The sequence below is a fragment of the Haliotis rufescens genome, unplaced genomic scaffold (genome assembly GCF_023055435.1).
Source record: "Haliotis rufescens isolate VD_foot unplaced genomic scaffold, xgHalRufe1.0.p SCAF_13, whole genome shotgun sequence".
Taxonomy (NCBI): domain Eukaryota; kingdom Metazoa; phylum Mollusca; class Gastropoda; order Lepetellida; family Haliotidae; genus Haliotis; species Haliotis rufescens.
This window is the reverse complement of record NW_025963813.1, coordinates 39,191,547-39,203,285: the sequence shown is the minus strand read 5'-3', so window position 1 is coordinate 39,203,285 and position 11,739 is coordinate 39,191,547. Positions and strand designations below refer to the sequence as shown.

General features: G+C 38.8%; 1 protein-coding gene across 1 annotated transcript; it reads right to left on the bottom strand.

Annotated features, from left to right (window-relative positions):
* Window positions 1–2,368: 2,368 nt before the first annotated feature.
* On the bottom strand, window positions 2,369–10,448 carry LOC125378665 (heparanase-like). Its single transcript, XM_048394575.1, has 10 exons — window positions 10,062–10,448; window positions 8,967–9,097; window positions 8,215–8,388; window positions 7,212–7,368; window positions 6,725–6,775; window positions 5,147–5,344; window positions 4,639–4,750; window positions 3,939–4,048; window positions 3,022–3,165; window positions 2,369–2,594 (listed from the first exon to the last, which is right to left on the bottom strand). The coding sequence occupies exons 1-10, from the start codon at window positions 10,274–10,276 to the stop codon at window positions 2,414–2,416; spliced, it is 1,473 nt and encodes a 490-aa protein (XP_048250532.1). The 5' UTR covers window positions 10,277–10,448; the 3' UTR covers window positions 2,369–2,413.
* Between the last annotated feature and the right edge of the window lie 1,291 nt (window positions 10,449–11,739).

The window sequence follows — 11,739 nt, the reverse complement described above, 5'->3', positions numbered from 1 at the left end:
ACAAGAAACCTAAGCGATGATACAATGTTTGATAAACATATGCTCGAAGAATCATGATGAAAGGCTAACTGACATTTGTAAAACTTTAAATCAATTTATTTGTTACAGTTTATTTGCAAATGCATGTACTGTCTCCTTGAGAAATCTTGAAATATCAGTCTCCCACTCAATTGTATTATTACAGCATAAAAGAAGGAGTCCAGCCGCAAATTTAAGGAATTGTATAAAGTCAATAGCGATGTTTTGAATCGATTATTATGGCGTTGCTTGCGGAAACCGGTTTAGATCATCTATGAACTCAATCTGCTTGAGTTGGGTTTTTTTCATTTGGGGCAGATACTTTGATATTTGACATGGCGATAATAAAACAGGTGGCTTGTTATGCATTTATTTTTTTCTACTTTTGCAAAATCTAGGGTAGGCGGATCTGTAAACCAATTTATATAAAAAGAAATCACCTGAGGTTAAGAGACCTGCGGTTTCTCCTGCATACTTAACAGTTCCTTAAATTGGAATCCTATCTTGGTGCAAATGAAAAGCGTCAAACACAGGAACGATAAAATCCCGTGATTAAAATTAATATTGACACGATAACCTTTGATGCCATCGTGAGTAATTGTAAACAACGCGTTTTATGTTTAAAGAAGTGGTTTTACCTGTGTAGGCCTTTACTGGTGATGGGACGTGATGGTAGAGGAAGTGGAGTAAGAGAGTCATTAATGTAACAGCTTTAATATCGCATATTCATCCTCCTCCCAATATTATAATGCAAAAGTTGGTTGGTTGGTTTGTTGTTTAACGCCGCACTCAGCAATATTCCAGCCAAATGACGGCGGTCTGTAAATAATCGAGTCTGGACCAGACAGTCCAGTGATTGATATCATGAGCATCGATCCACGCAATTGGGATCGATGACAGGCATCAACCAAGTCAGCGAGCCTGACCACACGATCCCATTAGTCGTCTTTTACGACAAGCATAGTCACCTTTTACGGCAAGCATGGGTTGCTGAAGATCTATTCTACCCCGGAATCTTCACGGGTCTGGGGTAGCCAGCCTGAGTGGGAGATATTCCGATGGGCTGCTGTACGAATGCAAGGCCTGGAGTGGTGTACACTGTACACATATTTCAACGATCTGGAAAACTCTCCTTGCTGTTCAGTCAGGACTTGATATCTTTAACTAGTAGTTCAATCATTTACTCATCATTTGATAATCATTACAGATATATGTATAATAGTTTCCACCGCCAATAACGATACTTATTGAGACAGTGGAATTATTGCCATGTGAATTATAAAAACCTCAACGGAATTGTTTGATGTTTCGCAATATCAGAATAAAACCAAGTTCAATTATGTCAATACATTTCAATTGTCAACTTTGAACACAACTATTATAGACGACAAACTGTCATTTGTCACTAAACATGATGACCACAGGACGATAATTGAAAAAGTGAAAGCAAATGTCATGTGACATTTACTGACAAAACAATATGTGAAATATTGAAGTTCCTCATTGAAAACGTCTATGTTAAGTTTGGGGGTAAGACATTTGGATATTTCCAAATGAGAGGCATGACGCAATTACCCTTTTTGACTTGTATCATATGTTCCTATGTTTTTCTGGCAAACAATTTACTTGCCGTTACACGTGTTTGTGACATGTTGGTCAGGATACGCTGACCGTTTCGTGAACATTTGGTATAATCATTATTTGATAGTGATTCATAAATATATGTTCATGATATAGTCGGCAACTATTTCTAATAAATATGGAAATTATTTTGTCTTTTTTATTTACACACAACACTTGCCTTCACACGTGCTTGTCACTTGAGGGGCAGGACACGCTCACTTTTATGCGAACACCTGGGATAATCACTTAATGTCATCATTTCATAGTGCTTCATATATACATGATGTAATTGGAATTGTAGCACTGACTGATATTCTAATTCCTCATTGTGGGAACGTGTTGTTCTAAGTTCGATGTGTACAGCAGGTGCACCAAGATTCGCCTATTGTACATGTGTGATAGAATCCTACTTACGCCCCGATGATTCTTGGTATGTCAGTTCGTTCGTCAGTTATCCGATACTGGGTTAAGTGTATCACCCTTGTGTGTTTTCTGTCGAATGGCATTCTGAAGATGTGGGATAACTCTTATCAGAACGTCTTAACATATTCCTCTTGGTTATTTGTTACAAGCAAACCATTTTGATAACACTCTGTACGTCTAAATATCAGTTAAATGTGTTCAGAGTGGGTTTTTTTCAGATGTCTATTGTATGTCAACGCACGTCCAACAGAAGGTCCAGGTGCACTCACCATCAATTTAAAAGCCACAAACATAACGATTTGGTGAACAATTTATTACTGCTTTTTATCTTAACAGGACGCTTGTTCAATTATCCGATAATGGGACCATGGCTTTGTGAGTTGCATGCCGCTATGTTGGCGTCGGGAATGACAATGAACCCAAAGGAGTGTGGAGGCACTACAATCGTCCCAGTTCCCAAAGCTTTTGGCATAATGTGTGGTATTTGGTTGTTGACAAGTTCCAATGTTTTGCCATTGACCTCTACTTTTCTGAAAAAAAGATGTGGCAAAGGTTATTTTGGTATGCAGGTAAAGTATTGATGACCCGTTGACCTAACAACCGTTGTCTCACCTTTACTGCCACTATAGTATATGTGTACAAGTTTGTAGGTTCAAGTTCGTCTTTAGTTACTTAATATAGTCTGCCAAGGTGCGTTTTTCACCCTACATTTCGGACCATTACTCATGTTATATACACCGTTCGTTTGTCTGGTTCAGATTGAATGCAGCAAACAATCAAATGCTCACTATCTTCTGTTATATCTGCTACTTCAGAGACAACATATGTCTCACTAATATTCGAAGCATTTGACAACTATGCTAAGGAACCAGTTATATGAGAACTGACCCATGACCTTGTGAAACTTGACAACATCCTTGTACTGAATGGTTGAGAGTAAACATATTATATACAAACTTTGACTTCAAGTCTCCTCCCTCAGGAGTCATCCAGAATATGTCCACGTTTTTGCCGTGCGCCTCTGATATGGCTAGGGTTACGTGGTCTCCATGCAAGTTGAGACCATACACTGTGATACTGCCAGGCTTGTAGTGGTACACGCTGGAACATAAACAGATGATGTGATAATATTAAAAGTGAATGCAAGAGAAAAATCTTTCGAAATCTCGCCAATTGATTTGACACGACCAGTCGCCGTCTTTCATTAAAAACATGCTTGTCATTGAAGAAGCGAGTGAGTGAGTATGAGTTTACACCTCTTTTAGCAATATTCCATCAATAGGACGGTGGTGGATAGCAGAAATATGAAATATTTGAGCCATATGGGTAATCGAACCCGGGTCTTTGGCGTGACGAGCGAACGCTTTAACCAGACGTTTCCATGGTTGGTAATGGTTGATCTAACGTCACATGTCGTCACGTTGCATTTGCTCTGTTCACACTCACCGTTACCATATTGAGATTACCTTGCGCGAACAGGATTGTCCAGAAACAAACTATTACACCAATATACATAATTGTTACTTGTGAACTTGAAACAAAATAGCCATTACATAAGTCAATGGATAAATGTGCATTCAAATCGTTACGTCATGTGAATCTCTACTGACAGCATTACTGTTCAGTGACTTGCTGACAATATTCTGCACATTAAAGTTTTAAACGTGTGGGTTTTGTTTAAATAAAACTGTTGTGGTTACATTGACTTAGTATTAATTCTGGTTGTTTCTCATGTGATGTCTTTTAAAGGGGACGGTATGTTCCACTCCCACCTCTATCCGAGGTCTACATTTTGTATTTGTCCATAATCTGCAAGGTGGACAACTTATGTGTGTACAGACCGGTTGTGAATTAAACATGCTGAAACCACTCACTTGTTCAGCTTTGTACAGTGGGCATACAGTCGGAGGTTGTTAGATGAAGACGGAACATCAAATATTTTGTTGCCAACAAGTCTCTTGTAAAGAAGCGTCAACCAGTAGTCCTGCCAAAAGACGTTGTGATGTGTGTCCATATGAGAAAGACACTGTTGGTGTTCATGTTATTTTGTGCCAGTGTAAGCAGTAAAATGTGTCTGGATGTGCAAACTGATGGTTGATGGTACGATAGTCGGAATAGGAATTTGTACAAGACAAGTTACTGAGCCTGGGCACCTACTATGCAATGCAGGCGGAACAGGTGATTTATAATGACTTGGAATTCCCATACAGGAAAATACATGAATGAATGAGTTCAGTTTAACGCTACGTACACATACGATATGTCATAAATTTTGATTTGGGAGAAAATATAAAATGGTGCAGGTCAACTTTGGTGAAACACATAAGCACGGGCAAATCTAGTAACGTAATCAGCGTGAACCCAGGATTCGAATCGAGGATCAGTGGTTTCTGGTAAGCCTAAGAGACACAATTTTCTGTACAGCAAAATGCTGGGCCTCCGTCGATTGGGTCACATTTGAAAACAGACAACAGGCAATGAATATATGCATGAACACAGAGACAATATCTAAGATCAAACAGACATAAGGCAAAATTACATTGATAAAAATTGAGATAACTGACGTTCACGCACAGGATTAGGGTCATAGTTGTCGTCAAGAAGTGCATAATTTCCACCAAAGAATGCCTGGCGCATAACCCCTTTTAGACCATATTTTGCTGATACACCAAGTTTATCAAGCCACCTGAAATTGTGATATGACAAGTGTTATTAATTAATTATATGAGCCGTTCTCAATGCTCAACTTGTTTCAAGGCAAATCAACGTGAATATTTTGCACTGGTCCCATTGATCTCAAGATCATATTAAAGAACAAACGAGCTTCAACATTAGACATTTTGAGAGCGAAAGGAATTACAATTCTTTCTTGTTATAACCAATTTCAATTCACCATAAACAGCAATCAGCACCCTCTAACCAGCACGAAGAAGCAACTTGCATTTACATCAACGCATGCTAGCATTCCAAGAAGATGCTCTGGCTGAAATTGTTATGTTGTATTTAAATTAAAGAAACTTATTCAGAACACTTTCAACTTTAGAACAAATTCATTTGGACACTGAAACGTAGAAAATCTCACAGGTTGCCTGCCACATATCTGTCAGCAATGCCAGGAGTGCCACCCCCATAACCTGACGATGTCTCCCCTAGCCACGCCACTAGGCCATGATGACTTCGGACCGTATTCATCACTGAGTGCAGGGTAGATGTAAGGCGATTCATAATAGAATACTTAGAAAAGTCTTCCAGCTTGGCGGTGCGTCCATTAAAGTAATATCTGAAAAGAGTAAGCTATTTGTACAGGGAATTTCTTTAACCACGTGTACAAAAAAGGATGACATCCAGCTATACAATGTGTTCGTTTCTGTATTTGGTCCGCATATTTGATATTATTTCCAATGAAATGATAGTAATTAATGTGGAGTGGGAAACGACAAACGCAAAGAAAAAATCATTTCTTGACCCATGGGCATTTTGTCTCTAAATGTGGTGACCATATATGTAGTTATATATACATCTCTACCTTCAACGGTTCAAGACAATTTGTCACAAGTTAAAGCACGTGTCATCTAGAATTTACGGAAGAAACAATATTTGACATGCTGGATAGCATAGATAGCATCTATGTGAAAAAGTAGGCAACCGCATGTATATCAACTGCGTTCTTTTCTATGCTGACCTGTTACTTTATTCAGATCATCAACATCACAACATAGGCAGTTTAGCCAAGAAGTTAAAACCTATGCTTCTTGTACATCGATGATATGTTGTCCATCACTTATGGCCAACTTACCCATTACCTTCGAGCAATATTAAAGCATTCAAATCTTTAGATATACAGTCATGCAGCAACTTTCTACGAAGATTTCAAAGATTTGTTTTCCATACAACAAATGTTTGATGCCATTTGCTGTCTACATTACACAACATCTGATGTACATCTAGGCATGCTCATACTTCGAAGATTTCAAAGAATTTAATAAGGGTTACATATTAAAGGCTTCAGTAAAAAAATCGTAAAGGTTTATGGCAAACATGTGGAATTCAAATTAGATGGATAGTGACCAAAATAATGGCTGATACAATCACTTGTATTGAGTTGTACCATATGCTAAAGAACATGAACATTGATTTGCCTCTGCATGTGGTTGTGACGGATGCCACCCATGGGGCAGGATATGCTCACATTACTGTCTGACAGTGATTTCTAAACACATGTTTTTGATATAGTAGCAATCGTATATGAAACGGACTCTGCATTTAGCAGAGATTTCTTATGATTAGAAAAAGGGATGTGTTGCTTTTATTTTAAAACAGAGCCCCAAAAAGTATTTACAGAATTTTGCTCGGAAATTTGAGGTCAAAATAGTATTTGCAGTACTTTCTGACAATGGTCAAGGACAAATGGTTGACCTCGAAGCTCAACACAGTGAACAGTTATCTATTAAATCTAATTCTGCATATACCCCCACACGGTGTACAGTCACTACTGTCCTATGGCCACTACTGTGCTATGGCCACTACTGTGCTACTTCTACCTAATATTTCAACGTGTCGGTGTTTTTGAAGACTTTTTAGACTGTAATCAACGACCCTTAAGTGTTACACGTAGCATTAAAACTGTATGGTAGCCCATGCCTTGAAGGAAGGTACTCACTGATGGAAGGTCAAGACGTTTATAACACTAGCTCCACCGTGGGACAGGAAGCTGGAAATGCAACGGTCACATTGGACAAATGTTCATCGAAGATAACTATAATCAACCAGGGCATCACTTGTGCATTACCATGTCAGCTTCTTGGACTGAAGTGACTCCGGTGAGTCCTTCGAGAAAAAGGTATGGTGCTTTCAGAACTTGAAAGATAATCAAGGCGAACATGGGATTTTAACATCATAATTATACAGGAAGCCGGGATTTGAACATCATAATTTACATGAAGCCACACTGTACACAATATCGTGGCGTCTTAGGCGACTGGGCCACCCATGCCCCTTTTAGGTTCTGAAATTGATGCTTCCTTTAATATTTTGAAATAATAACAGCAACACAAATTAAGCAGAGATTCGGTTCAATTTCAATCAGAAAATCCAGACAGCTTATTCTTTCCCTGCTGCATAGGGTAAACAATGTTTATTATGCATACTTTTTTATGAACGTGTCTTTATAACCGGCGGTATCAGGTCCAATGATGAGACTGGATTTATAGTCCGTTCCTTGCAGAACTTGCTTTAGTTCCATGAAGTCGCGACCCAGCTGAGCCTCACTGATTGTAGCATTACGTCGGTTATACAAGTTCGGTTCTTCATGAAACATACGTAAAAATCATAATACATATGTCAAGCATGGTAACAAAAAAAAAAATATCTACATACACATGAGTATCAAGTTGGGTAAATGTTTCACATATGAATAAAAACATAATGAGTCCAGTGACGGTCAACGTACGAAACATATAATGCAATATTTATATGTTTTATTTGTTATGTGACCGTGGGCTGGATACAATGACATCTGGATTATGGAAACTAATAAATAGAGATTATTATACGAACATTTACGTCATACTGATTTCACGAATTCGAATCACGAATTTCCGAGCAAGAGCGAGGATAATACATGAATTCTTACACGAGTTTCGTAAAGTCAGTATGACACATATGAGTGTAATAATTTAAATTTATTACCCACTATTTCTTTATCCTTTTGGGCCATCTTTAGACACATGCACTGATCACCACTGCTGTTCTAGGAGACCAACATGTGTCAGCCATTTTCGGCTATGTTGTCATTTCTTGTGTGACGTTATTTCCACCTTACGTCAAATTGAGATTCGAATGACGTCAACAATGCCTTTTGGATGACGGAAACAATACACTGGTGTGCGAGAAGTGATATTTGAACTAGTGCACATACGATTTTTATTAACTCGGTTATTTATATTCCTGTAGGTAATAATTGATGTTATGAGCCACATCCCATGGAGGTAGGGTGTCAAGACACGCATTGATCCAAATTGTCCAGCATGACAATAGATCGCGTCATAAACACACATAAGTGCAGATTGTTTGGACGTCTTCTACTCAGAATGCCCAAAGATATGTCATCTATGTCAGGTTAATGCTACATCTGTATGCTTTTAAACTTACCATTTCCCAGTTCAATCCCTGCAAGAGGATACCCTTTGTCAGAGGAATATTTTAGCAACTGCTTAGCATCTGATGGGTTCCACTTTGTTCCATCACGCAGCAGCAGGTTGAGGCTAATCACCAGTTTCAGCCCCGTATTGTGAATAAACTCGTTGAATGCATCCCAGTTGTTAGCTGAAAATATGTTTCAATTGATCGGTTTTGGTTCAGTTATTATATGTTTAGTACTTTCTCAAACCACAAAGGTATAAACATATTGAATAGCTACTTATGGACGAGAGTTTGTAAATAAAGAAATCCGTCGGTCGCTGGCTCAGAAGACTCAGTGGCAACCCGTGTATCCAGGTACCTTTCCCCGTTTATCGCCCGGATTATGAAATATCTGGGACTAATGAATCTCAGAAAGAAGTAAGGTTCTTTAAACACATGTGAGCGTCAGTAGTAATGCCTGGCAGATGGGGTTACGAGATTTAAGGGGCCTGAGTGAATAATGTATAACTGTACCATGAAACAAATAACCAAATCATTTACCCCCACAGGTACGATATAACCGGGACTACCCAAAGAACTCTTCTTGGGCAATCAGTAGAACAGAAACAGTGATCATACCAAAAAGGTTATTCCAAAATAATACATTATTTTTAGACATGGAATGTTTTGTATTGTTTAGCCAGGTCTTTTTAATTAGGTTTTCCTTCTTGTGACAAATACACCAAGGGAGATATAAGAATCGTATAATATACTGCTATCACCTTGGAGATGATACTGCTGCGGAGTGTCTAGGTTGCGATTCGGGTCAAAGACCATGCGATCCCCTGATGTTCCTCCAACTCGCATATACCCTGGCGCTAAGGCTTTTCCAAGAGTAAACAGTTTGGGCGACCTGTTATAAAAGGTTCTTTTATATAAACTTACATTTATATATGAGACTGCTATAACCATCTTCAACAAACTTTATTCATCTAGCAGACAATACTATCCGTAACATCTTGGATATGAAACTAGAAGCTGAAGGTGCATTCTCCAGTATATAATATCATAATTCCCTTGATAATGCCCATGACGTATTCGGCTGTGGTGAAGGAGTCACGCTTAACGCCACTTTAAAGAGCATTCAGGTGGTAATACGGCCTGTCAGCTTGATGTGCGAGGAAAGCCCGAGGTCATGCATTTTTTAAAAGTTGACCACTTTGGTGAAATCAGCGACCATGGATATGATCCTAAGAAACCCAGCAACATTATCTGGGCGAATCTGGGTACCGAGACCACAATCATATGTTTCTGACACGGTTAAGAGACGACAGACTGTAAGTAAGCGAAGTCTTCAGTGAAGGTGATAATTGGAATTGATTTCTGTCATTCGGTTTTCAAGGATAAGCTAGACACAACATAAATCAGTGACAAAACTGAATTCACGAAAAATTTGTTGACAGATTCTGCTGACTCTGGACCCGTGAAGTTTCCGGTGTAGAATAGGTCTTCAACAACTCATGCTTGCCTTAAAACGTGACTATGCTTGTCGTAAAAGGCGGCTAACGGGAACGGGTGGTAAGGCTCGCCGACTTGGGTGAAGCATGTCATCAATCCCAATTGCGTTGATCGATGCTCATGATATTAATCACTGGATTGTCTGGTCCAGACTCGATTTTTTACAGACTGCCGTCATATAGCTGGAATATTACTGAGTGCGGCGTTGAACAACAAACCAACCAACCAAAATCTGCTGACTCTGAAAATACATATATTTGGTCTATTCGTTTCCTGACAAGGATTTTTTTCACTAATCCGAAATAAACAATTTTCGTTGCAAACAAATCACATAGTTATACAAATGTTATGATGTATACCTGATATTTGGGGTCGTCAGGTTGGATTTCAGTTGACCGCTTTCCATGGTGATACCAACAAACATATCATCAATTTCCTGTAGGACGTGGTCGACTTTTACCGTGATATGTTCTGTGTGCATGGACACAGTGAACGGTTGTATCCAAGCCAACCCTAACAACCACAATATGGTTACATCTCGAAACATTCTGACTGTCACTCCATGTAGAAGCATAATGTCGCTTATCACTGTTTCAAAGCTAAATACTACTCAACGTGAAGAGGTCAGCTGTGGTGTTGGAAGAGACCAGGTGTTGCCAAGCCGTGACAACAGATAACGAAATTTTGACACGAGTATTCAGCAACTTTCATGCTTTCATGTCATGATCGGGTTCGTGTGTGCCTGTTTCGGTATCTACGTTGCAGTTATATTCGTGTGCAGCACATGACTCATCATCTGATTCTCTGTCCTTCAGCTTCAAGGATTGGCTTGTGAAACATCATGTTTGGCGTTCGTCAACTAAATCTGTCACGATTTTAAAAAAAGGTAACTCATTACATAACGTTAAAGTTCAACTCGTGCACTTTTAAAATTTAGGAGATAAACAGATGCATGCCTTGTCGTTAAATGGCGATGATACACTTAAGACAGCTGTGAACCATATTAATTTGCACAAAGTGAATAAGGGACCGATATCTGGTAGGGCTGAGAGTGGTTGTGTGGGTGGGGATGTAGGGGGTGTGGAATTTTGTTGCAAAATATATATATATATATATAGCAACACTAAAGTATTCATAAGATTCCCTGTTATTGCAACGAACCTAAAAGATGAAGGACATATTTAGGGGTTTTACGAAAAGCTCCCCCAAACAGATGACGATCATGCATTAACGTGTTATGTTATTAGGAAATATTTTCGTTATTATTTATTTTTATTTCATAACAATTGTGTCAGTGAATAATGTATTTATTCGTATTTCAATACTTTTAATTAAAAACACGAGTAGATAATTCTCAAGTTCCAATAGGAAACAATTCCTACATCACGACAGTATTAATGCCGACAAGAATATGTGCCATCATTCTAGTAATTGTTTCCTTTAAATAATTGGGACCTTTCTTGAAACTGTACGTGTTGTGTGTCGTTACCGGTTCCACTTATTGTATGCACAGCATGTTATGCCCGTTTGCAGACAACTGTAGACAGGAGTCGAGTTTAAGTTATTCGTACATCCACCGTTGAAGATTTCAATCTTAGCTTAGATCGGTTTGTGCAAGTGAAATAGGACAATTGTATGGTGATTATAAAGTCAACGGTAGCCGCCTAAGATCGATTGTAACTAAGATTGTTCTGTGAAAGTGGGCCCTGGGTTTCCATTCAGGCAACTATCCTTGGCAAATACAAACTGAGGTTTCACGTAGCCTCCAATGAATTTTGTCAATGCCTGTTGTATCAACCAATACTGTCAACGTTTTACTTCCTGGTGTGATACAAACGCCTATATCACGATCTTACTATAAATAAGACTTGTAAGCTAGAATGTTTCCTTCCTGCCACTCAGCGTTGTCGAGACATGTAACGATTCATGCAAAAATAGTTATGAATGTGCTGGGGCTCTCAATGCTTAGGCACACATATCATGCGCTTTATATCAGATATGGACCAATTTTGTTCCTTTACTACTACCATGCATATC